General features: G+C 36.3%; 1 protein-coding gene across 1 annotated transcript in view; it reads left to right on the top strand.

Moving 5' to 3' along the window:
* Positions 1-27,755, top strand: part of Gabrr3 (gamma-aminobutyric acid type A receptor subunit rho3) — a 49,687-nt gene that overhangs the window by 8,219 nt on the left and 13,713 nt on the right. Inside the window, exons 2-7 of the mRNA XM_063224803.1 lie at positions 1,527-1,639; positions 8,490-8,557; positions 12,868-13,091; positions 16,512-16,594; positions 17,679-17,819; positions 24,473-24,625. Coding sequence (XP_063080873.1) covers positions 1,527-1,639; positions 8,490-8,557; positions 12,868-13,091; positions 16,512-16,594; positions 17,679-17,819; positions 24,473-24,625 — 782 coding nt within the window. The remainder of the gene's footprint in view (positions 1-1,526; positions 1,640-8,489; positions 8,558-12,867; positions 13,092-16,511; positions 16,595-17,678; positions 17,820-24,472; positions 24,626-27,755) is intronic.

Genomic DNA, 27,755 nt, shown 5'->3' with positions numbered 1-27,755 from the left:
ACCCTAAACCAATTGAATCAGAACCTCTGGGCATGGGGCCCGGGAAATCAGGTGATCTGAATGCATGCCAAAGAAGATAATATTTAGAAAACATCTGACATAGTGCCTTGAACATAGTAGGCATTTAATAAAATCTAGCTGCTACTATTTTTAAAAAATAGCTCATTCTAGCTCCTTAGGAGAATTTTTCTAGTTAATTCTAGCTCCTTGGAAGAAATAGTCCTATGTGTTCAATTATTCATAGGGTGTAATAGAGTTTAAATCAAACTTACTGCCTATATTCAAAACAGATTTCCTCTTCTAGCTTCTTCATTTCTGTCACTGGAAGAAATACATCACTGGTAAACCACTGAGGTTTCAACCATAAAGTGTCCTATTGAAAGATGATACATGGTGATACATTCCTGGATGTATTGCTTCTACAAGCTCGTCAGCATCTGAAATTCTTCCACCAAAAGTCACTTTATTGGGTTATGCAATTGCCTTCCATAGGAATTCTGTTAAAATTCATTGTTTTTTAGAGAAGACATTTGTTAATGAAAATGTGTGTCATACAATCAGAGTCCCTAGAACTCACTTAGTAGACTCCTCAGAGACTTGTGTTACTGCTGCTGCTAACCATGATGAGAGTGATCGTGCCAGGCATGATTTCTAGATAGGAGATCTGAGCAGGGTCTCCTGCACCAGTAGATGACTGCAAGGTGTTCTCAGAGGAGCTCTAGCTGTCTGCCTCTGTACTTGCAATGTCTCTGGGAAGCAGGCACCTCCCAGCAGGAAATGAGTCAAAAAGGTGCAGTGACTTGCCAAAGTTCACAGACCCACAGGGAGGAAAGACTTTGTTTCCAAATCAGAACACTTAGAGAGGTCACTCTCCATTTTGCCTTTGTCCTGAAGAACTGTAGGTAAAACAGAACTTATCTACCTAGTGCTGGGCTTGCATTAGTCAAAGCATTCCCACCTCTTAAATTCTAGTTTAGTTGTTTTGTTTAGTTTAGTTTAGTTTAGTTTAGCTTTCAATCACAGCCAGTTCCCATATTTTCTAGTTATTTTGTCTTGTGAAAACTGTTTTCATCAGTGTAAATTTCTGAAATGTTTTTAAATTTTATCACTGTTTATTGCAGAGATTATTTAACTTCAGTGATCCCAAGAGTAAGTTAGGTGTTTCATTTCAGTGCAGATTCCTAGGCTCTGATTGACTTGATCTGAAAAATGGGCTGATAACTCTGATTCTGACCACATCCACACAGGCAATTAAGGTATCCTAAGTCTATAAACTATACTCTGAGAAATGTTGACTGTTGTGCATTTAAGTCACTTTCACTTTGTCATTTAAAGTGATGTTAAATGTCATTTACTTTATCTACTCCACCTTTAAAGAATAAATTGACCATTCTTTGGTTTAATATGAACTTAGGAAATGACTCTTTATGAAATAATGTTAGAATATGCTATATGGAGCATGAATGTCTAAACTGAATAAAAGCATCCAGTCTCTTAAAGAATTCTTTTTTTCTTTGGGAGTATAGCAAGCAAGAAACTAGAATGGAGAGAGATGACAGTACCAAAGTGTGGCCCCTGAAGTATCAGCAGCTCCTCCATATTGAGGGCCACGACTTTTCACTGAGACCAGGATTTGGAGGTAAGTATTATCTTTATAAAGACTCATTTAAAACTCACTCTCAAAATGGAGTTGAAATTTTGAGACAAATCCAAAACACAAGTAAAATTATCAGTTTTTAAAAATGTTTATCTTAAAAAACAGTTGAAATTTTACCCATTTAAATTGACACCACAGCTTGTTTTCTAGCATGCACACATGCACACATGAGAATGTGCTCAATAAATAATGGGCAGATATATTCTGCTTATATACTGACTTGCTGTCTCAACCATGAAGTGTAGATTGAATTACATGGTGATTCTTACAAAACCTTGCATGTTATTATGAGCTGGAGTACGTAGCTTTTGTGAAGGAATTATAGTATGTCAAAGCCTATGGCTCACTGTGAACCAACTTTTAGAAACTAAAGTTCGTAAAAATGTAAAACAGGCACAGTGTTAATACCTGTAGCCCAATGTGCTATCCCACCTTAACAGTGACTCTGTGAAACAGGAGCTATCATGATCCTTAATATTCTAGAGTTGAAGCTGAGGTGTAGAGGTTTAAAAAACTCACTGGAAACTATGACAGTAAGTGATGGAACTAGACACAGGAACTAGACACAATCCTTCAAGAGGATTGAAGAAGCTGGAAGGAGAAGTGGGTGCCTGAATCAAAGCCTTCTCCTCTTTGAAGTCTGCAACATGTTTGCATCACTGAGGCCACCAACTTTTCTAGCAGTATGCAGGTGTGAGGAAATCACCTGGTAGCTAAACTCTTTGAATCTACTTGATTCTTTCTTCACTGGCCCACAGTCTCTCTCTCCGTGAACTGACAACTTTTTTTTTTTTTTTTTTTTTTTTGGTCTTTTTCGTTTTTATCGGTACCAGGGATCGAACTCACGACTGCCTGCTTGCAAAGCAGGCGCTTATGCCGCTGAGCTAAATCCCCAGCCCCAAACTGACAACTTTTTAAAAGCACACAAAGTGGATACGAAGGGGGTATGGATGAGAGTGAAAAGCAGGATACACTAGCAGTTTTTTATAAGTTAACTATTCAGGATGGGACAGGGAAGCTTAAAGACTCTTGTCATATTATGGTTCTGACCAAGAGAAGCACAACAGGTAGACGGATGTCATAGAGAACTAATTTGTTAACAGGAAAATACAGACATATGTCAGGTGACTGCTGAGGGCTGGTTATCTTGATTTGTACGTTTAATATCCCAAAAACTACTCTGCTGCAGTGTTAAGGACCTGACCTTAATTGCATGACTAGAATTTTTCCAAGCATCAGAATTACCTGGAAGATTACCATGCAAATCCCTGGGCCCTAGCCCAGCATTTCTGTTCCGTTAGATCTGAATGAGACCAAAACTGGCATTTGCATAAAGTTTCCAGATGATCTGATGCTGGTGGTCTGACAAAGACATGTGAAAAACCACACTGCACTGGATTACCTGGATCACATTACATTTGAGTGAGTTTATTTTTGTTGTTTTCCAGAACACTTCTTACACTGTCAAATCTTTCAAGGTTGTAGAAAATAGGCAGGGCTGAGAATTTTCTTGTATTTTTCTTTGTGAGATCTCTGTCTCTCTACTTTGCTGTTCCTCAGATGCATCATCCCCACCACAATACTAAAATTGCTTGGGCTCTTACCTATTAGTCTCAATAGACTAAAATTGCTGTTAGTCTCAGTAGACTATTTCTTACCCCCAAAAAATCCCAAAGCTTTTACATATGCTTTATATCTATCATTTAAATATGCTCTACCTTAGTTTCTATGATCTATAAAAATTTGTAAAACCTTTTCCTGTATCATCATTTAACAATAATTTTCAAGACAAACTCCTTCGACAATGGTCCTTACCTGACATGAGGTGGCGCCATTCGCACGGGAATGGCCTGAAACTGTTTCAGGCATCGCAGCTGAAAGCCGAATATAATGTACTCTTTTCAACACCAGTTCCAAAATCTGTTCTAATCTCTATCAAGACAGGGTCCTTGATTAAATTACTTTCTGTTGTAGAAAGAATGGGTTCTGTGGACCTTGTTTTAGGCCATTGAAAACCAGTAAGAATGAGAGAAAAATAACCTTGAATGTGGACCTCAGAAAAACAGACCTCTGGTGCCAGGTGACTTAAAAGTGCTTTAAGAATCAGCAGTGTTTTAAGATAAATGCAGAAGCTCAGTTCCCAGCGCAGGGCTTCGGAGCTGAAATCTGCATCGTTACAGGATGCCCAGATGATCCGCACAGGAGTGACAGTGACCTGAGAACCAACACTGTTGTCTGAGCCATACTGCTTCTCTTTTACCTTAAAATATTCACACCTTCGTTCTCCATCCCCTGGATCATCCCCTCTACCCTGGGGGGACATAAAATTAACCTTAAATTTCCACTTTGTTTGATCTGTTAAAGATACGTGTTAAAACTTTTTAAGTGGTAACACTTTTTTAATATTACTTTTTCTGAGGCTGCTCCTTTGTGAGGTTACTTAAAATGCACTTGAAATCTGCTATTTCTGACAGGTAGCAAATCATTTCACAATTCAGAAATTTTTCTGATAAGCCTAAAGTGGAACTGAGTGGTACTTTCATAGCTTGTGTGTTCAGTCATCTCAGGCAGAAAAATCCGTAAGTTCAGTTAGAAGTGTCAGTCTGGTAGCTGTGAAATACAGACTTTAACCTTTCTCTCGCCTCTCTTGATCGAATGGCTTCTAATATAGTGACCCATTTCTCTGTTCTATCATGGATGCTTCTGTGGGGAAATTAGACTGCATGATATAAAAGACAAGCTTTAATTTATCTTCTCCTTTGTTATACTTGTCCATAACCCAAACACATGAGCATATTTCTTTCCTCTTGAGCCAAATGTAACTTCAGGGCTTCTCTTGCCTTAATGTGCTTTCCTAATTAGCTTTAACATTAAAACCAGCTGCTTCTGCAATGTTTTTTACTTTTATAAAGCATTACAAGATTAATTGACTCATTATGTAGAAACAAGAGGATATAAATTTAGGGGAGGTTTTTGTTTAACTTGGGTTATAAATTGCAGCTCATTTTCTTTTATTTATGTTTTCCCTGCCCATTCTGTCTCCCAGGACTAAGGGCTTTTTGTTAGTGTCTTACAGATGATCATTTCTTTGTTTCTTTGAAATGAAATCAATTCAGTATCTAGGTACTGGCTACTGAGTTAAGACAAAAGCCCCAAAGTTATAAAAGCTGCTTGCACAGTCTGTGCTTGTCAACAAGAGAGCTGACAGACAGAAGGATCTGGTTATATTCCTATCATTACCTAGCTTTGCATTTCAGGCCAGGGTTGCATAGTCTTCTCTGAGTTTAACTTCATACATCAAACGATGCTAACCTCAGTTCTACCAAGCCAACAAAGGGCTGTAAGGATGGCGTAATATAACGTATTTGAAATTCAATGTACTAATAAGATGTATAACTGCTACTTAAGTCTCATTTTTCTAGCCCACATAAAAACAGATTGATGCTATATCTTTATGCATATAAAAAGTTTTATAAATGTGTTGCTACTACCCAGTTGGTGATCCCAGAAAATTAATACTTAAGTATTAAAGTTAATATTTATTTAACTTTATTGTATTTTACAAATAGAATTAATAAAAGTATACAATTATTATTATATATTTTGTTAAATTTATCACTAATTGAATACATAGTAAAAAGTTGAAAAGACATCTGAATGGGTTTAAACTCTAGACTTTACATAGATTCCTTCACATATCTGTAAGGTTGGTACCATATATATATCTTCTATATTACTAATTAGCAAACTGAGATATGAGGAAATTAAGCAATTCGCTGAAGTTTAGCTGTAACCAAGGTTTATATGGCTACAAATTTCATGATTTTAACCCATCTACTTTATTTCTCCTTCCCGTCTGTAACAAGCTTCTCATCTGTAAAAGAATGCTCTTTGGTCCCTTGATGCAGATCCGAATTTCTGTCACATTCTGTGCCTTGCCTTTGTATTCCCATCCCCCTGCACTCTGCCCTCAAGAATGCCAGAACACAAATTTTTAGACATGGAAATGAGATACATTTGGACACGGTGCTCAAACGAGATAGAAATCAAGACAGACAGCACCTGAGGGCACATACTTTCCTTAGAAAGGCAAGAGTTCATCTCTGAAAGAACAGTATATATCTGGAGGGAGGAAAGAAGAAATCTAAGATATTTCAGCAGCTGATAATGGGAAACCCATGTCTTAACTCCACTGTCAGACCCAGCCTTCAGACGACAGGAGGCTCCAGTGTTTGTCCAGCAGGGGCAGGGCTATGTCCTGGAAGGTATGTTTACAAATGTGTCCTCAGGCTTGCAGAAATAGTCATCAGCTACCTCTCCATGTTCTAAGGATTAAGCTGCAGGACCAGCACAGCCACCCCTGCAGATAGCCAAATTTGTAGGTCTCACGCAAATGACACGATACTTCCTATAACCTATGAGAATTCTCCCAGAATTCAGAAGGATAGAGACACCCTTAAAGTCATCTCTAGATTACATCTAATACCTAGGATAACATAAATACTATCATTGTATTATTCAGGGAATGACGGCAATAAAATGTACATGTCTGATACATGCAAAATTTTTCAGATATTTTTTGTTGATTGAATTCATGAGTACAGAGGGCTGAAAAGTCACAAGATCCTAAATTCAAGTTGTTCTCTGGGTTTTTTATTTGTGTTTTTATTTTTCAGAAAATAATTTTGAGAAGCACTTATTATTTTTTTAAGGAAGAAAGAGACTAATGTTCAAATTTGGAGAGTAGGATTAGGAATAGTGGCCTGTATTCCATGAAGGAAATTCACAATTTTGCTTAATGACAGCAGTAATAATATTTATTTTGTGCTATTTATTGAGCACCAATTAAGTGCAGTAACTGCATTACTTCTAGTCCTCAAGTAAATTTCTAAAATATTATACTCAGATTTTAAGCTGATGTGGTGGCATACCCCTGCAATCCCAGATCTCAGGAACCTGGGGCAGGAGGATCACTGTGAGCTCAGGGTCAGCCTGAACTACATTAGTGAGACCCTATCTCTAAAAAAAAAAAAAAAAAAAAAAAAATAACCCTCAGATTTTACAAAGGAGAAACTAAGCGTAGAGATGGTTATCTACGCTATCACACAATGGTGGTGGAGCTAAGTTTGAAGTCTATTCTATGAGATTCTAATGTTAAAATTTTATTCGGGACATTCTAATATCCCTCCAAGATCTTTTATCTCTCTAAATATTAGAATTAAGGAAAGATTTACTCCACATGAAGTACCAGGTAAACCCATGAATAACATATTTTATATGTTTTTATAAATTTTTATTTTGATACTTCTACTAACTAAAAAGTTTAATAATAATCAAAGCAGAACCCTGTGAAGGAATAATACTGAATATTTACAAGTTAATTCTTAATCATAATTATCAGTAAAAACTGTTATTTATAAAATTAGTGTTGTAGGATTCAATATGGCAGTAAGAAGTTTGTGGTTGAGATGCAAGTCAGGTACTTCTGAAAGCGGAGGCCAGAGAATACTCAAAGGATAGGACCTGTGCCTGGCTAGGTGAGAGCTTTCTAAGTAAGGAATGATGCTGAGGCTTTGGAATTGAGAAACACAAGAGGGAATTTTATGTTGGTAAGAAAAGGTAACATAAGACAACCACTGAGGACATCACAGAAGAGTAACAGGGACTGCAAGGCACGTTTCATGCAAAAGGCGATTGAATTATACTCACCTGTGTGGCTCATGTGACACATCCTGGCATTATTTAGCCTACTAAGGAAGCTTTTAAGCCTGATGTCTCTAAATCCCAAAATCTTTACTAAAATAAGTACCTAGTATTTATCTAGACATGATTTATATTTTTCATCAATAATTGAAAGTATTTTTTTTAACTCAAGACTATATAAGCATTAAGGGTTTTTAAGAATAACATTATTAAAAAAAAGAGTATTGTATAAATATAGAAATTATGTTTGCATGCATTCAGTTTATAGCAATTATCAATTACATGCGTCAAATTTCAAACATGAAACCAGATGACATTATTAACATTGATTTCCTTCACACGGAAAGTATTGAAATCTTTTGCTAATAGGCTCTAGGAAAGTTTATAGTGTAGCCTGGATGCTCTTATGTCATCATTCAGGTTGCCTGGGCCCATGATTGATACTGGCGAATTCAAGTGCAAATAAGTCTTAGAGATTCTCTGCATGAAATTGCTCCAATTATGACTTTAGTATATTTTCATCAAACACATTTCTGAGGATGTGTGCTTCTTCCCAAAGGCAGCCTGTGGTTGCTAATGATCTGTGAAGGGATACTGCTGGGTCTGTGGTGTCCCTGTGTAGCACTGCACTATCATCTGTGTGCCTCTCTTCTGCCAGTCACCTTGCAAATGAAAAAGGCTGGGTTTTTGACAGGTGAGAAAAGGTTTCAACATAGCTCAGAGTCAAGGATTTCATCTGACACTTCCTGACTGTAGTTATGACCATTACCATATAAAATGCAGAGTTCTACATATTCAGGTGTTTTAAATCTTCTCCTTTGTTAGCCAGTACTCTTAAAATGTTGAAATAAAACTGTAGACACTACTTCTATTTTATGGAATGAAAATACTGAAATATTTCCAAACAAATGAGTAATGTTATTAGACTAGCATTTATTTGAAAATGTGCCTTTGTCATTATAATTGAATTACAGTAACTGTTTCAATAGGTAATGGAGAAAGATGTTGTTTATAAAAACTCAAAAAATACTTCATTTATGATTTACACACAATGGTTATTCTCTGTTCTGGATGTTTCCAAAATCTTGTAATGAATTTTTCAGTCCACTATCTGCTCTTCTTTCTAAAGGATCTCCAGTGCCAGTAGGCATAGATGTCCAGGTTGAAAGCGTTGACAGCATTTCAGAGGTTGACATGGTAAGTTTCTCCATGAGCTCCTGAACTTTTCCCAAAAATGTAGACTTTAATAGTGGCAAAATCACTGGTGTTTTAAATAATGTTTTAGCTACTTGTTATTTCTTTCCTACTTTGCTTAATAGTAGAATCGTGTTTGCTTTACTCTTACTCAGATATTCAGCATTTGATTATGATTATCTTTCTTTTTTTTTGTCTTTTTTCGTTTTTATCGGTACCAGGGCCCCAACTCACGACTGCCTGCTTGCAAGGCAGACGCTTACGCCGCTGAGCTAAATCCCCAGCTCCATGATTATCTTTCTAACTCCCATTTTTTACCTTTAATGGCTTTTCAGTGGCACTATAGAACATCATGATATAATGTATCTATATAATTGAACTAGAAATAATATATAAGGATGGTCATAACACATCCATGATATAAAATCATAACCTCAAATCCTTACCTATAAAATGACAGAAGATTGAACCAAGTTTCATAGACAGCATCCAGATATTACAAATATTATTTCTGTTTATCTGTGAACCAATAGTAAAAGGCAGATTTTTTTAAATTGATAAGACTAAAACTTTAAGAAATTTTTGTGAATTTCTTTGTATGTTATGGGACACTAGAAGAAACTGCCATTATTTTGTCTTGCAGTGAAATATCTGTATTTTAAGAAATATTACTAGTCAAGCAATGCTCATAAAACTTGATGCTAACCACCTTTTTATCCTTTTACTTTTTGATCAATTTCCTTCTCCTGTGGCATTTTAACATGCCTGCTTCTTATAATTTCTTTTTTCCCTTAACCTGGTTTTATCATTTTATTTTTGTGCTATAATATCCTCTTTGCCACATTTTTTCCATTTCATTTTCTCTATTCCTAATTTAGAACTACCTTCTCTGTCTACATAATTATCAGAGCTAATTTGCATTTAAGGAATGTTAAGTGTTTTTCAGAATTTTACACTAAGAAAGAATAGTTAATTCTGTGGCTAAATTCTCTGTAGCATACTTGTTTTCAGATATGTAATTTCTTTCTACCCACTCTTGCTAATTTGTTAATGGGTCTCAGAGTTTTGCTTAACCTCTTAATTTATTTTTTACACCAAATGAAGAATGTGCTGAGTCACTCTTCCCATTTCATTTTGCTTTCTCTAGTTCTGCTGATTTTATAATTCCTTTTCATTGTGCTTCCATCACATGCAAGTGTTAGTGACAGCACTTTGTGAGCACCGTAAGTAAGGTGCACCTCATGGATATGTTTTGAGCATGGTTTGCATTTCAGTTTTAGGTCCTCAATGACACACCCAAAGTTTCAAACTATGTAATTTTGAATGTCTTTGCACAAGCCCTGCCTGCTCTCATTGGCCCTAGAATTCAGGCTTTGTTTTTCCTTAGACTCAGCCTGAAATCACTAACCTGATTCTCAGGGTCCTTTGCAATTCTCCTTTCTTTTCTGTTTTAAACATGGAAGGCTGGATTTATGCTTGGTTTTGGTTGTTTGGGATTTGTAATTATTTAAATGATACATAAAACTTGTATATATTTGCAGTGTATGTGTGGTGCTTCAATACATATATACATTGTATAATCAAGAGAACTAAATCAGAATAAACACCTACTAAGCATTTATCATTTCTTCATGGTGACTTTCAAAATTCTTTCTTCTAGCTTTTTGAAATATGTAGTTTATTAACGTTATCTAAGACCACCTAGTTTTGCAATAGCTTACCAGAATTTCTTGATCCTAACTATAACTTATTATACAAGAATTTCCCATTTCACCTCCCCAACTGCCCTCAGTAGCCTCTATAACTTCCATTATACTCTCAACTTCTACAAACTCAACCTTTTTAAATTCCACATCCATGGGAAATCGTGTCTTCTAAGGAAATCATGTCTTTCAGTAAAACCAACTCTTCTATGAATAGAGAAGTTAAACTTTTGTTTTTAAAATTCCATTTTCCATCCAAAGAGATTTTTTATTTGCCCAATCTACTTATTTAATGGACACTTTTACATCAATAAATTCTTGCACTTCATTTCCTTTTCTGCAATCTGTTGCATGTATGTTCTTAGGAAGTTTTCAAAAGTTGCTTTAGATACTTTTTTATAGATACTTTTTAAAAATAAAACTTTTTGAAACACAAGCCATAGCATATGGTTATTATCATAGAATGCAGTCTGGAAATTTAGATTCAATATATTATTTTTGTAAGCAAATACCACAAACGATAAAAGCATAAAAGATAGGGAGAGGGAGAAAGAAAGCTAAGCAGGGATCTCTTAAAGAATCAGGTCCTAAAAAATACAAATTGCTAAAATCAAATCTTTTCATCTGTATACCTAATATTTTTATTTATAGTAATTCTTCAAAAAAAACTAACTGGATGAAAATTTCAAGACGCATAAAAAGTCTAAAAAGCATCTGTGAATCATTATACCTTGTTTCTAACTGTGAACTCTTCTGTTGGTAGTTGTTCTAACTTTTACCATTATCTAATCTGATATTTACTCCAGTTCAATTTGGTGATCAGTTAACATTTTCTTCATTTTGCCACCACTCTCCCAAAGGAAATAGTGCCAATTTAATTCATTTCTAAAAGTGTCTGTTCAGAAGGCTTCGGCCCTTCCTTACTCAAAGACAGTTCTTCCTCAGTCCCCACTCTTGTCACATTGCAGAAACAAGCATTTGTTTCCCCTATTTTGCATAGTATCTAAGTTATCTCTGAATTACCCAATCAGTATCTAAAATTCTCAGTCTATTTCTGCAGACCCTAAAATTGGACATCATCTTTATTCTCCAATAAGGTTAACTTTGCTGCCTCATACTAGATAAAATTGTATTAAATATGTCCAATTTGAAAATGCTTTCTAATTATCAATGACATTCACCCTATTCTCAGGGTTAAATTTTAAATTTCTTCATATCCCTTCTTTTCTCACTCTGAATTCATTTTCAGGGTCTTTAAATTTTGTCTTTCTTCTCCCAGCATGCTGTTCTGCCTGCATCATGATAAGGCCAGCCAACAGTGACAGTGATGTATCACTGACATGCACCATGTTTGGCAATTTGACTTCAAAAGCTCAGTGTTTGTTCAGTGAACTTCAGATCAGACTGAGCAACTCACTGTAAAGATATGCTTATTAATGCAATCCTGCAGTAACCCACACAGTTCCCTGTAGGATAGTGTTATGCTTAATGAATGAATCATTCTATTTATGTGCCCTTACTCTAGGTCAAAATTACACATGGCTAATACTCCCAGACTAATCCAGAGCAATAATACAATGTACTTCAATTCTGAACCCAGGAAAAACAAGCGAGCTTGCAATTAATTGGTGACGTATTTGTACTTTACTGAAACATATCCTTTGTTTGTATAATGAATGCCAAAGTTTTATTATACAGATTGTTTCAAGAAAAGATGGATTTGTGGGGGAGCTAAAAGATAGTAAGATGTAAACAACTGTGAAAAGTAAAACACACTGTCTCTTCCCACACCCAGTGATTTGGATCAAGTTAGCAGATTTTCTATTCAAATAACTAAAATGTTAACTATAATATTTGAAATCCAATCAAAACCAAAATTGACTAAATTTTTAGCTAAAATAGTGCTAATATGGTTCTTCATCTCAATTTGATATCCTTATAACTGAGATTCATAGGAAAATTCAAATTATTGAGTTTTACTGAATCAAAATCTCTGGGAACAGCTTCTAGGAAATGTACCATTTCAACAAAAGTCACAGGTGACTTTTTTTGGCAAACTAAACTTTGATAATCATCTTTCATGGGTCTTTTCTTCCTCACTTTCTCAAACAGAAAAAGATCACCATCTATTTAGGACCTCTTGCTTCCCATTAATTATAATAAATTTGGGGGAGACTGTAGTTTATTCAATTTAGGTGAGATACTTTAATAAAAATAATGCAAAATTATGAATGAAAACAATTCTAAAAGTGAATGTTTATCTAGGTTAAGAAAAGAAATCATGTAAATTAAGAGGCAAATATTGGAGCTTTATGTCCTCTTCTGAGATCTCTTCAGGTGATATACCAGAAAGCTTACATAGAAATGTTGTCCTGACTACTCTGTTTCCCATTTGAATAATCTATAACTTCTAGAAACTATTGGTATTAAGTGGATTCCATGTGAAGGGAAATTCAAAACTTGAGCTAAGTAGCTTCACATTACATTTACCTGAAAGTAAAATATATATCATTCACCTACAAGTTATTAACACCTGTAGGAATCAGTCCCAGAAAGTGATTCTGAATCTTATTCCTGCTGGTTTTGATTGATCTTTCTCTTTCTGCCCAGGATTTTACAATGACTTTTTATCTCAGGCATTACTGGAAAGATGAAAGGCTGTCCTTTCCTAGCACGACAAACAAAAGCATGACCTTTGATCATAGATTAATCGAAAAGATTTGGGTTCCAGATATCTTTTTTGTCCATTCTAAAAGATCCTTCATCCATGATACGACTATGGGAAACATCATGCTGCGAGTTCATCCTGATGGGAATGTCCTCTTCAGTCTCAGGTGAGGAAAGTTCTCTACTCTCTTTGATTTCCTTGGCTTGCGGCTTTCGTACCAAAGCTGCTGGGTCTCTTCAGACTAAACTCACAATATCACTGTGCGGTAATAGTGTTGAAGATCAGGAAACAAGCCAGCGATGTTCTAACATCCACATTTTAAAGAATAGCTTCCATCCTAACTATACTCTGGTATATGCTGGTTGAACAAATAAAGTGGGGCTGAACTGTAAAAACTCCTTAAAATTGTAGCACACAAGTTTACAGGTGTGCCAACCTGCTTCTCACCACCATCACCACCACCCCTGCAGCCTACTGGGAATCTTGTATTAGCTTTATAATTATCTTAGCTATCGCCTTTATTTTTCAGGAGAAATCATAGCCATTATCCAAGCTAGTGCTAATTTTCTCACTTCCATTTTTGTTTCTCTATTTTTAATTCAAAACAGCAGTCCTTCTTTTGTCCTATATTTTCTTTTATTCAGATGAACCCGATGAATATTGAATGGCCTGTAATAAATATTCTAAACTTGTTTGGTAAATACAAACAATCTATTTAAATGACCTAAAAAACTCAGGAATATTCTATAGTAGGCTAAAAAATGTGAGATACCAAAAGATACCCACATCTTTATCCATGAGACTTGTGAAAGTTAACTTATATGGCAAAAAGGATACTTGCAGGTGTGAAGAAACATCTCAAAATGAGGAGGTTATCCTGAACTATCTGAGGGGACTTGCATTCAATCATAAGAATCCTATAATAGGAAGGCAGAGGCCAAGTTTATACACACACAAGAGCTGCAGGAAATGTGACCACAAACCAAAGAATACTAACAACTAATAGAAGTTATAAGGTGAATGGATGTTCTCCCAATAAGTCCTAAGGGAGCAGAGCCTTTCTGACACCTTAATTATGGCCCAATGATTATGACTTTAAATTCTGGCCTCCAGAACTGTAAATTTCTCTTGTTTTGAACCCCAGTTTTGTGTTAAGTTGTTATATTGGCAGTTTTTTTAAAAAGCTGATACACATTATTTTTGCTCATTAAAGATATCCTATAAAGTAGTAAGATTCTGTCTCAACCTTTTTGTGTGTGTGTGTGTGTGTGTGTGTGTGTGTGCCATGGATCAAACTCAGGACCTTGCATTTGCCAAGCAGGCACTTGCACCACTGAGCTAAACCCCTGACCCTTGTCTCAAAAATTTTTTAAACATTTTAAATGACTTGAAATGCAGCTCAATGTGAAGGCCATGGCTTCAATCCCCCAGAATTTAAAAAAAAAAAAAAAAGGGACAAAGGAGCTGTTGCCACCATTCCATAAAGGCTGTCAATGTTTTTATAAATACAGTAATGAAAAGTACAGTTCTCAATCAGACTTTAAAATCAGAGGTATCATACAACTCATAAGTACGGGAATCAGTTCACTAGGAATTGAAGCCAGAATAGCAATATCTTTCCAGGAATCAACTGTTTTAAATTTTGTTTGGTGAAAGGATGAATGGTAAGGGTAAACTTGGTAGGTTTTTCTTGCCTTTCATTTCCTAAGAAGAAAGATTTGTCCCTTGCCAGGGTCTTGAGGGAGAAGCTCTAGTTGTTTGACCTAATCTACTGTGTAACAGCTTTTGCTTTCCTAGAATCCATTGAGGATGCCAGGTGATCTATGCTCACAGTGTGGTTCATGGTGCTAGTTTGAGCCACGTGGTTTTAGCTTGACCTTTGGAAGGAGCTGGAGGCTAATGTCAGCCACATGGGTGATTAACCATGACTATACAGTCTACTTTCAGTTAAAATTTGTGTAGCAAGCTTTCCTTGATTCACAGTACTTTAGGCATGTTGTCACTAAGAGAATGGAACACTTTAACTCCACAGAAAAGGACACTGGGAAACTTGTTCCTGGTCTCTCATTGACCTGTGTTTTTATCCCCATTTTGAATTTTAACTTGTACATTATAAAAAAGGTAATCATGAACACAACAGCTTTGATGAGTTCTATGAGACTTCCTAGGGAGTCATGGAACCTGAAAGTGATCCTGGAGTTTCCAGAATTTAGGAGAACTCAAACTGTTACTGGCATAACTCTTTACTGGCATCCAAGAACATGCACATTTAAGCCCAGAATCAATTACCTGGTTCCATGCTTGGTTCAGATACCACCTTACCACCTAACCCCCTAAATCCTTGTGACCATTAAGCTTAGTTGTCAACCTGATTGGCTTGGGAGTTGCCTAGGAGATTAATAAAGCTCACTTCTGAGTATGATCCAGATGGGTCACGGAGGTATGACCTTGGGTGCTATATATGATCCATGGTTCCTTCCTCTCTGGCACTGTCTCCATTCTCTCCTTCTCAGTTGCCATGAACTAAGCTTCTTTGCTCCATTATGTATTTGTACCAGGATATTTCTTCATGGAGCCCAATTAAACTTCACCTCCTTTAAGTCAGGTGCAGTGTCCCAGAGACAGGAAAGCTCACTAATACAGTTGTTAGTTTTTTTTCATGTGTAATATGAAAAAGGTGAACTAAATGACCTCAGAGGTCCTTTCCAGCTTTTACACACTAGTAATATGCTACCTTTGAAGTGCTTTGTTTACACAAAGTCACATACTTTCCAGGCTTGGCACTTTGGTGTGCAATTATTGACAGTAGAACTCAGCCAACAGAAGTTAAAATGATTCTACTTTTCTGATTAACTCAGGGCACTATGTACAGGAGCATCTGTTTCCTTTGGTTTTACAGACTTGCTTGGGGGATCTTTATGAACCTCTGATCTGCTATTGTGATACCAAAGTTTCCACTCTGAGGCAAGATCATAGTACAACAGACTCTGCCTGAAGCCAGGAAAATCTAGACTATAAAATATGAAAAAAAAAACCTCATCAGAAATAAACCTTTTGACTTAAAAGCACCACCTGAATTATGCATTTTTGCACATAGATCCATGATTAATGCACCCTGGGCTTTTTCCTCACTACTGAAAAGACTATTTTTTTTCAGTACAGTCGCTTTATGAAGGAAACTCTTACTGATAGATGTATTTACCAAAATCACAAACCTTTGTTGTTAGAGGCTATTAATGTTTGGGTCTTCCCAAAAGCAGGAAGTGTTTCAGTCTATTTAAAATCATGTCAGTTTGAAATGTACACTGAAGTTAGAAAATACAGATGGGACCAACCACAAAATGGTGAGGTCAAAAGCAATAATGGGAGCTGGAATTCACTCATTAACCTGTGTCTTAAGCGAGTCACCAGGCTGCTTGCTTTGTTTCCTCCTACTGTATATTTTTTGGACAGAAGACAGTAACACCTGTTTTACATTATTCTTGAAAGGCACACACACAGACAAACAGTAAAGAAGCCTCGATGTTGCTAATTAGGCCATATGGTTAAATGGTCTGCAATTTTCTTCTTCTCATTCTTTTTATAGGGTAACAGTTTCAGCCATGTGCTTTATGGATTTCAGCAGGTTTCCTCTTGACACTCAAAACTGTTCTCTTGAACTGGAAAGCTGTAAGTCTTACTGCTTGATGGAGTGAGTATACATCATCTAAGCACATCATCACATATTTGCCAAGAAACAAACATGCTCTTAGCAAGCATCTTGAATATATTTAAGAATCTTGATATATTTTACCAAACATCTGTGTTTTGTTTTGTTGTTTTGCTTTTTTTTTTTTTAAATAAGGACAAGGCTAGTTTTCTCTCAAATAAGGTTTAGGAGGCAGGAAGCTTTAATAAGAACATATTCTGCAGTTTGCACAATGTTATGAGGGCACAGCTCCTAAAAAGATGTATACTTCTAATGTTACTATGTAAATCTGACCCAGACTTTCCACATTTGGATAGCTCAGATGAGTCACAATCTCTATTAACTGTGTATTGGTTCACTAGAAAAACCCAGCTAGGTATAAGCCCCATAAGCAAGAACATCTGAGCCAGCTTTCTTTGACCCATCAGTGATTTTTTATTAGCTGTCTTAAAAGCTGGCTGAATTTTTTTTTGTGCCAGGAATTGAACTCATGACCTCGTGCTGCCAGGCGGGTGCTGTGCTATTGAGCTATTATATCCCTGCTCACTTTTTTAGTTTTTTTTTTTTTCAACTTGGACAAAGGGCTGGCATTGATCTCTCTGCAGATGTTCCTCTATAATTTCATTAGCAACTTCAATTTTGGAAGAAAATTCATTGTGAACTGGCCTCATTGTGTAATTTCATCCAACAGAGGTACAGACTGAAAGAACCTAAGGATCTAAGTCAGCCCTGGGACTGTTAAACAATGCTGTGGCACCACTCTGAGGTCTGGCTTGATGCTGAGTGATACCACATTCAGACAGCGGAGCCACTATTTGGAAAGTTTTAGCACAACATATAAGGAGTAAGAAAAGCCTCACCACAATATCAGTCCTAAGGGTCTAGTTTTTAACAATTTTTTTCCCTTTCTGAAAGTATGGGTATGATCAGTCTTTTGGCAAAACCTTTTGGTACCAAATAAGTATGTGCCATTGGACTAGGAACTGGAGAAATGTATTGGTTAAACACCTCATAGAATTTAGAAGAGTTCATTGCAATTACAGGGATTCTACTGTCTTGTTTTAGATGCTTACAATGAGGATGATCTAATGCTATACTGGAAACGTGGGAACAAATCCTTAAATACTGAAGAGCACATTTCCCTTTCTCAGTTCTTCATTGAGGAGTTCAGTGCATCCAGTGGATTAGCTTTCTATAGCAGCACAGGTACAGCATTTTATGTGAATGATTCTTTAGTACTTACATACCCCCTTCTGTTTGCAAACTACCACAACGTATGAATGGACCTGAATCCAAAAAAGAGACCCATTTCACTAATAACATCGTTCCTCTCGTTTTGCAGACAGCTGCTTCCACATTTCAATGCATTACACCTTCCAATATCCTGGGAATGTCTAACTGGATACCTTGTTTCCCTCCTTGGCTCTTCCAGTTACTCTCAGTACAGCACACAGAGTGGTCTTTTGAATCATAAAGGTCATAGTTTTTTCCTGCTTAAAGTTCTTCAACTTTTTGCAGTTGTACTCCTAACCCAATTCAAGCTTCTTAACATGATCTACCTCCTGCTTACAGCTCTGAACTCTACGCATAGTCCCCACCCTCCATCGCAGTCTCCCCTCTGGCCTTCTTACTTGTCCTCCAACACACACATCTCACCTCACTACAGACCTGTACTGTGGCCTCTCTCCCCTGTGCCTGGAATGCTTCCCCTAATCATCTGCTCATAACCAGCTCCTGCCTTCATTCACAAGTTTGTCCCAAGTACCTCTTCACTCTGGGCTTTCTCTTGCCTAAAATAAACCTCCTCCTTCACCATTAACCCATTTTGATTTGTCTTCAAGCACTTGTGATCACTCAGAATCTGAAGCATTAGAATACTTTACTGTCTAAGTTTTTACTTATAAAGAAATTAGGGAATCTTCCCACCTTACTGACCATTTTTCCCCCAGCTCCCAAGTGCCTGACACAACTGATGCGAGATAGATGCTAAATAAATAAAATCAACCAAATGAATCAATAAAAAACATTATTGTGTCAATAGGAAATTCATTCAAAACTGAGTATTAAGATAGCTATTTTATTTTGCAGCATTTATCTAAGACACTTTTAAAAGTTGTATTTGATTCCTGCTAATTAAGATTAGAAGCCCCTTCAGGCTCATTCCCTCCACCACTCCCCATCCACCACCATCAATCCCATCATCATGCTAGTTACTAGTATTAGGCATCTTTTATGACAGATAAAATGCAATTTATGACTCAGTGAATCATGCACAGGCCAGGATTTGTGCTCACAGAAGTCCTGAGGTTCAGAGCTGTCCCGACTAAATCCTTTGACAGACTCAGTTTTGATTGTGCTTCTCAGAGGTCTCCCACTGTTTGCAGATCTCTGAGAGGAATTACAGAATTTTCTAAAAGCTTGCATCTTTAAAAGTGAAACCAGATTTACATCTCAGAGTAGCTAATTGAATTTCTAGAACCAATAACTCATAGACAATTAAGATCCAGAAGAAACATTCTATTTCATCCCAGTATTGGTCTAATTGCTTAAGATTTAGCAAATGATGTTATTTATGTTAATCATGTTTGTTGCCTTTTGGGCATACAAGTAAGACACACGTGTTTTGATCACTGGTATATTCTTGGCTCATTGAAATTGTTTAAGGGTGTCTTGAATAAAAGAATAAATGGTAGACAATTTGAACTTAGAAAAGTACAAAGAAAAAGGGCTTTATCAATCCTATTTCATTGAATAACTCCATTAACATATTTTTTCTCTTCTCCCTTTTCTTTTTTATATATAAACAAGTATATATATATATATATATATATATATATATATTATCAGGATTTTTAATATTCTTAGTCCTACATTAAATTAAATCAATATATAAAGTAATATATACAATGAACAATTATACATATGAAGTATGATTTGTAATTTTTATATTATTATATTATTTTGTTACTATTTCTTCTATAATAAAATAACTAAGAGATGATAAATTGTGAATAGAACTTTGTAATGTTTAATGGTTATGTGAAATGATATATAGGAAGCATAGAAATCCAAAAGTATTATTTCCTGCACAGATTGTATAAACATATAATATAACAATGATATTTCTTCAGATTTTTGAAGCCCAAGTATCCATGAAGATATGTCCATCCATTTTCTTTAAACGAAGAGGTGCGATTTCACTTCCAAATTCGAACTTCATTCCTAAGTCATCCTATCACTGCCAAAGTCTCTTCATTTGTTCTTTGCCTATCAGAAGTAGTGCTATCTTGGAAATATTTAGAACCCTTTTAAATTTCCTAAACCCCATTGGACAGTCTCAACACTGATTTTTCTCTCATCATATTTAGAATCTATAAAAAGTAGGACCAAATACTTAACATTGAAATTATTATTGCTCCAAAGATATTTTTAAGGATTTTAAAATGAATTATAAATCCTTAACATTGAAGTGTAATTACATTTTCAAGGAATCAAATTTGGTTCCTCAGTGAAACAGAATAGAATTAGGTCAAATGTACAGGTCTATATAGTATGAGATAAAAGGTTATTCATTACAATTTTTTTTTTTTTTTTGTTTGTACCAGGGATTGAACTCACAACCTCGCACTTGCCATGCAGGCACTTAAAGCCACTGACCTAAATCCCGGGTGTTCATAACAATTTTTGTTTAAAAAGTAACTTACAGAATACAATCTTATATTTGTTATTGAAGAAGATGTTTATACATTTAGGTGTGTATTTGTATTGAGTGTGTGTGCTTGTGTGTGTGTATTTGTTTGAAAAGTCTAGCAACATCAAAAGAAACCTCTGAGAAATGAGTATGTATAGATTAGAGAGATCTCCAATTTTACTTCACACTTTGTGTTTTTAAATTTGTTAAAATGTATACATTTTTAATGAGAAGGATTACAAGAATAGGAAAAAATGTCAGAGTAAGGCATTTTGGAAGTTATATTTATACGTATCAAACAAATGATCATCTGTAGATTTATTTAACTATCCCCAAGATTTTGGAAAGATCACATTTAGAAACTTCTTTCAGCTCACAGCTGTATAACTCTGCTTCACATTATCCATGGATTTTCAAACATGGTCTTCTGAGAATCCAATTCAACTGTCTTTCTCAGATGTTAATCCAGTTAAGATGTATTTGTTGACTCAAAAAGGATTTTATATTTTTTCTTCATTCCTATTATTATAACCACCAACCATAACCAGCATTCTCAAATCATCTATACAGAAAATGTATGTATCTATCTGGATGTAGTTTTAAGAGCAAGAAATGTAATTAGCTTCCACTTTACAGCTGAACTTTCCTTCTTGACATTGCCTTCAATAATACCATTGCCAAAACCTATACGTAGCTAGTGACATCAGCAAGTAGCGAAGGTCTTCTATCTTCATCCTTCTCAAAGCTCCTCAGAGTCACATGCTATAGACTCACAAAGGAAAAAGAAATCACTCTTGCCCCTGAGGGACATATTGAATAATTACTTTGTATCACAGCATAATGTGTCAGCTAAAGATGTAAGTCTTGGGAGGAAATTGCCAGAATCCAAACCTTGTCCTATCATTTATTAACAGCAGATCTTAGACAAGTCACTCAATCTCTCTATCCTCAACTGCTTTATCTTTAAATGTTTCATTATATTCTCCACCTTATAGAGCTGTAAGAATACTTGAGTTAATATAATTAAACAACTTATAATACTTAAAATGCTTGACAAATGTTAAGGATATTTGTTATCATAAAAATTAATCTCTGTCATCATCACCATGTTCATCAACATTGTCATCTTGACTCTTTTAAAAAGTGTGTGTGAAAAGGCCGTTAGAGGTTTTGCACATGTGAAAACCTTGAATCCTGTCTTTGCACTGATTCTCCAAATATTACTCTCTTCTCCATTCTCCTGGATATAATTCCTCCAGCCCTTTTCTCTCCTTTATTTTTATTTTTTAATAGTCATAATTTTTTTCTTTCTTTTGTCTTGTTTTTTTAAACAACATCTCACTATGTAGTTCAGGCTGGCCTTGAACTCTGCAGTCCTTCTGCCTCAACCTTCCATGTGCTGGATTACAGATGCACCCCAACACTCCTAGCTCTGTCAACGATTCCCATTCTTTCTACCCTATGGCAGCCGAATGAAGGGAGATGGACCCTACGCACACCCAAAAGTTGGTTCACATGTCGAAATTAGTGATGCCCTACATATAATAACAGGCTACCAAGAGATCTTTCACTCACAGAATGGGCTTTCCTGAGAGAAAAAGCACAGCCTCCTAACCAGGTCTGAAATGGCTTAAGAGAACAAAAAGTCATGGCTGGTTTGGGGTTTTGTGACCATTTGGGAGTGGAGCTAAATAGGGGTTCCTTTTTTGGGCAGGCAGGACTTGCATGGTTCTCACAGGTGACAGAAGAGGACACATTCAGGAGGTTTTTGGGGGAGTTGTTTGTTTGTTTTGTTTTTTGATTGATTTTTTGGCTTGACCAGATATGGAGAAGAAGCAGCAAAATTAGAACTTGAGAGCTTTCAGCAAACAAAATCATCAAACTGGAGTTTGAAATTCTAACACTTCCCACAATGAGGGTTCCATATCTTTCCAAGATAGCACTATTTCTCCTGGCAGGCAAAGTGACTTCTGGCAAAGTGACTCCTGGCAAAGTGACTCCCCCTACAGTCTCATCCCCAGACTTTCCGCCCTGGAAGAGTTACAAGACAGCAGCATTTCTTCTTCCTGACTACCCCTCTTCACCTCAAAAAAGAGTTCATTTTTCTCTGGAAAATTAAGAGGAAAGAAAAGAGACAGGGCTGAAGATGTAGCTCAGTGGTAGAGCACCTGCCTTGTCGGTGTCGATCCCGGCCGGCAGGAAAAAACACACGACACGAGTAGTCGGCGGATAGCCTCTGATTTATTTTCTCTCTCCGTACGCCCTGTTCCGGGATCTCGGATCCCGCCTGAGGGAAGCCTCCTCTGGTCCGTTCCCTACGGCTCCTTGTGTGCTTCTCTCAGCAGTCCCTCTTCTTGGTGTGTGTTCTCGCCCCAGGGGTGGTGTCAGCATATATATGGACACATCGACCAATCACATCAAAGTAGGCAAGACGAGCTGATTGGCCAGCGTCAGCTGTTGCTGGGCAGACTAGCTTACAGGGCGTGTTGTTTACTAGCTAGGGAGCAGGAAATGGGCGCCATCTTGGCATACTCGATGGGAGGGGTAATCTAGCTCAGGCTTCACTCCTCACCACAGGCCTCATATCACTCGGTCGACGGGAGGGGCAATCTAGCTCAGGCTTCACTCCTCACCACAGGCCTCATATCACTCGGTCGAGCTCCCAACACTGCCTAGTAAGTGTGAGGTCTGAGTTTGCTCCACAACACTGCAGAGAGAGAGACAAACAGACAGACAGAGACAGAGACAGAGAGGGAAGGAGAGAAAAAGCAAACTGAATAGAAATTATTCTTAAAAGATGGAATATCTTTCGTTTTATTCCCTAAATAATATGGCTTAATAATTATATATCAAATTTACATTGTATTGAGTATTCTAAATAATATGGAGAGGATTTTAAACGTACATGAATATGTGCATAATTATATGCAAATATACCGTTTCATATGGGAAGCCTGAGGTTTCATAGATTTTGATCTCTTAGAGGGTCTTGGGACAAATTCTCTATAAATACAAAGGGATGGCTTGCATAGTATCTTTATGAATTATTTTTATAGGTATTCTTGTTTTTTTAACCACATAATTATGTGAAGCTATAAAGGCAGATATGTTCCTATCATATGCCACAACCATAATCAAAATACTTAATTGCACACAGTAATAAAGTGAGTGGCAAATACAATATGATGAGTAGCTAAAAAGTAATATAAACTTTAATTTTAGGGTATGTATCTGCTGTATTTTTGAAGCAAATATATCTTGAGGCATATATATCAACTGATAGAGTGAACGCCTTGCTCTTCAAAAGAAGAAAAGGCAAACATGGTCACTTGTTGGAGATTAGGAACAGAGGCTGAAAGTTAAGTTTGGGTCAGTGTATGTCTCAATCCAAAATGCATGAATATTTACCTTATCCATCCAGTAGTTTTGCCTTGTTGGGTTTCTTAAGAAATTACTACAAAACTATCAGAGAAATTTTATAAATTTGCAATACCTATGATTTTGTTTTTTAAATTTTAGTGTATAATCTATGCATTTTAAATAATTTCATTTCAAAATAAAATGCTCTTCAGAAAAACTAATCATTAAAAATATTCATAAATATGTTATAATTTCTATCCACTTTACTATCCATGGCCTTATTATAACAAATTTAATTAGACTGGCATTTCAGTTATCATGGAATAAAGCAATGTAACATCTACTAGAAATGTGTGCATGAGACATGAGACTCCTCCTCTTTGAATCCCAGGTTAAAATCCAGTAACTTAATAGTGCCTTCTACAGACCTTTTCTTTAGTAGTCATGGTCTTGTTTGAAGTCTTTCCTTCTTGCAGAAAAAGTGCAACAACCAATCTATCTTGGAGAAAAGTCTTTAAAGACTACCCACACAGTATAATTACCATTCGTTCCTGAACCTCAAACTACAGGTATGGACATTAAAGATGGATCTTTGAATAAATCATTAATCAGGATGGTTGAGCCAACAGTGGTAGAGGACCAGGCCCAGATCCCACCTAAGGCCAGATAAACAGAGTTGAGAATGTCAAGTTCCAAATCCCTTAAGAGTTCAATGGCTAAAGAAGTGAGTTCCTTCTCTAAGAGTACTGTTTCTACGCTTCCACAAGAAGAAGCCTATCCTAATGAAAACTTTGGTTCTTTCTCATAGGTTGGTACTGTAGGCTTTTCATCAACTTTGTGCTACGGAGGCATATCTTCTTCTTTGTGCTGCAAACCTACTTTCCAGCTATGTTGATGGTGATGCTTTCATGGGTTTCATTCTGGATTGACCGGAGAGCTGTTCCTGCCAGAGTGTCCTTGGGTAAATAAATCCTTCCACACTTTGTAAAACATTAGCATGGCATAGGAAGGTCAGAGGAAGTAAATAAAAATGAGAGAAAATGAGGAAAAGAGAGTGTCGGTTTAGTAGGTACTTACAGATACAGTTAAACTTAGTCTTCACCTTGCCAACTTCCAGTGCAAATTATAATTGTGCTGTTTCCCTGGGAAGCAAAATTATAGGGATGGAGGCTATTCCAGCTGACTGATCTGTAGCTGGATGATAGTGAAGAAAGAAAGGCAGAACTATGCAATATAGATGACCTGACCATAAAAAGCAATCCTTTTTCCCTTTCAAGGAACATCCTCTCCCTTGCCAAGTTCTTTTGGCTTTGCATGACAAACCTTTACATCATAGAAGGAAGAACTGTTAGACTAATTCACACTACTCTATTATTGCTTTAATAAATTCAAGGGGAGGGGAATTGATGCTTGAATTTGGGAACATGAGTGCTGATTAGAAATTAGGGCATAATACAATGGCCAAAATCAAAATCAACCACAGCGAAATTTTAGGTACTACAGTACTTTCGTCGGCCGCTTTCAGGAGAAGAGACATTGCCTGCCTTGTTAAGTCACCGCACAGACGTGATTATCTACTCCGTCTAGCATGTTATATGCCACTGTCACACACACTGATTTATGGGAGCTATTTCAGATCCACTTAGCAGTTGAGTCCTTACAAAGTGGAAGGTGCCAAGCTAAGCATTTAGATGTCACGCTACTTAATGAGAACCCAAGGGTAAATCCCACTTGCCTTCCTGACTGGTTCAGGGCACAGCTACCTCGTTTCATCTGATTTTGCTCTTTTACCTGTAATGATCTACCTCAAGAGAAGACTCAGAGAAGTGCTTCACAATCATTGTAATTATCACACAATTCATCCCAGAAAGGATGGTTTCTCAGTTAATGTTCACAAATTATATGCACACTTCAAAAGATCATTTGAAAGACATAAATTATTAATATTAATAATTTGCTCACCTCTTTCCCTTCTTAAAAGCTTCAGTCTGCAAGCATTTGAGGCTTCAGTATCTTTAAGGAAGCAATGCCATCTGAATGAGTAGTTAAATTATTTTGACTGTGTCCTCCCAGCAGAGCCTCTTGTCCTGGCCTCAGTACTCAGTGGAGCAGCAGAGACCCACAGGAAGGACTGAGGCCACAGTTGTAGCCCCGGAGCCAGACTAAAAAAGGTAGTCAGTCTCTAACGCTTCCTGAACATGATTTTCAGAGTCCCCAAGTTGACTCTGCTGCTCTTGCGCTGTGAGACAAATACAAGAGCTAGCTCCGTGGCATACGGAAGTGAATGGAGACCATTCACCACATTTAAGTCATTCCCAAAATGCTGTGCTCTTGCATCCACATCTCATCTCTGGGAGGTGGGATATTTCTGTACACATTTATATAAAATAATATGCAATTCAGAAGTGTTCCCGTCCTTTTTTTGTTAACTTGAGAACAATGGTACTCCCAACATACTGGTCAAGGCTTTTTAAGGACTCTTTCCACTCTGCTTTATGCAGCCTTCCAAATGGAATTCTACTCAATTCCTGGAAGTAAAGCATAATCTAATCAAATCGGGGCAATTAACATTTCCATCTCTTTGTAATTACCTTGTGTTTATAGCCTTCAAGCTCCAGCCATGTAGTTATTCATTAAAAAAGTATAATAGACTATTGTGAACTAAGGCCTCCACTATCGTGTAGAACACAAGAAATTATTACTTCTATCTACCCCTTATCCATCCCCCCTTCATCCTATCTCCCCCTCCCTTCCCCAGTCTCTAGTAATCAATATTGTAATCCAGATTGGCTTGTTTTAATATTCACATATAAGAAAGGGGAAATGTGCAGAATTTGTCTTTCTGTGCCTGACATTTTACATCTCATAATGGTCTCTAGTTTCATCCATTGTCCTGAAAATAGCATGATTTGATTCTTCGTCATGACTGAATAAGATTCTGTTGTGCATACATACCACATTTCTTTCTCCATAAATGTTATACCAGTGTATGTTCCCACCAGAAATATACAAAGTCAATCTTTGCCATCATTTGTTTTTTATCTTTTTTATGGTACCCATTCAACCTGGGATAGGGTAATAACTCATTGTGGTTTTGATTTGTATTTCACTGAGGGCTAATGAAATTGAGCATTTTTTAATTTATAAATTTTTTGACCTTTCGATTCTTTTTCAAGGTATCTATTCATATCATTTGCTTGTTTTTAAATCATAATTCAAGGGTTTTTATTGGTTTTGTTGTTAAGGTTTTTTTATATATTATGATTATTGAACCTTTGTCAGATGAATAGTTTGCAAGATGTTTTATCATTCTCTAAGTTGTCATTTTTCTCTGTTGATTATTTTCTTTGGCATTTAGAAGCTTTGTAGTTTGGTATTATTTTGGCTATTTTATTTCCTATGCTCTGCAGAGTCACTGAAGAAATCATTGCCTATACCAATGTCTTGAACTATTTCCCTGTTTTTTCTTCCAATAGTTTCACATTTAGGCAACTGGATCCTGTCTATACAGTCTTGTGTAATAGGTTTTATTTGAAATATAGAGAAAAGTTTGACTTTATCAAACGCGATTGAAAAATAACTAGCTTTTTTTTTTTTAAATGACTAGTGTTTTGAGTCTTTCTGGATAATTTTGTATTGGAAACAGGACTACTAATTTGAGTTAGATAATCTGAGATATTGACCCACATTCAAATTCAAAAAACAATAGCTTCTCAAAGATTAGTTGCAATGTGAAATCTGAAAGGGCATCGATTTTTTTTCTATTATGTTAGGTTAAAATCCACTAATCTATTTTGTACTTTGAACAGATAGATCTTTTACCCACTGTACTTGTCATTCAGAAAATACAGATTTACTGAGTTATACAGATCTCTCAAACGTTTTCATAATTCATTAGACAACATCAAGAACACATTAATTAACACCACCACTAATTACTTATCAGAAAATTTTGAGTAAGGTCAGGTTCATAAATGATGTAGATAATTTGCTAAAATTCTAGTTTTGTCCTAAAAGCTCAAATCATACAACTGATAACCAACATCATTAACTGTTTTACTTTAAGTACTAGGCTAGCTTTGCTTAGCCTT

The sequence above is a fragment of the Cavia porcellus genome, unplaced genomic scaffold (assembly GCF_034190915.1).
Source record: "Cavia porcellus strain 051 isolate PalLab524CR breed Dunkin Hartley unplaced genomic scaffold, mCavPor4.1 scaffold_15, whole genome shotgun sequence".
Taxonomy (NCBI): Eukaryota; Metazoa; Chordata; class Mammalia; order Rodentia; family Caviidae; genus Cavia; species Cavia porcellus.
This window is presented reverse-complemented; position numbering and strand designations above follow the sequence as displayed.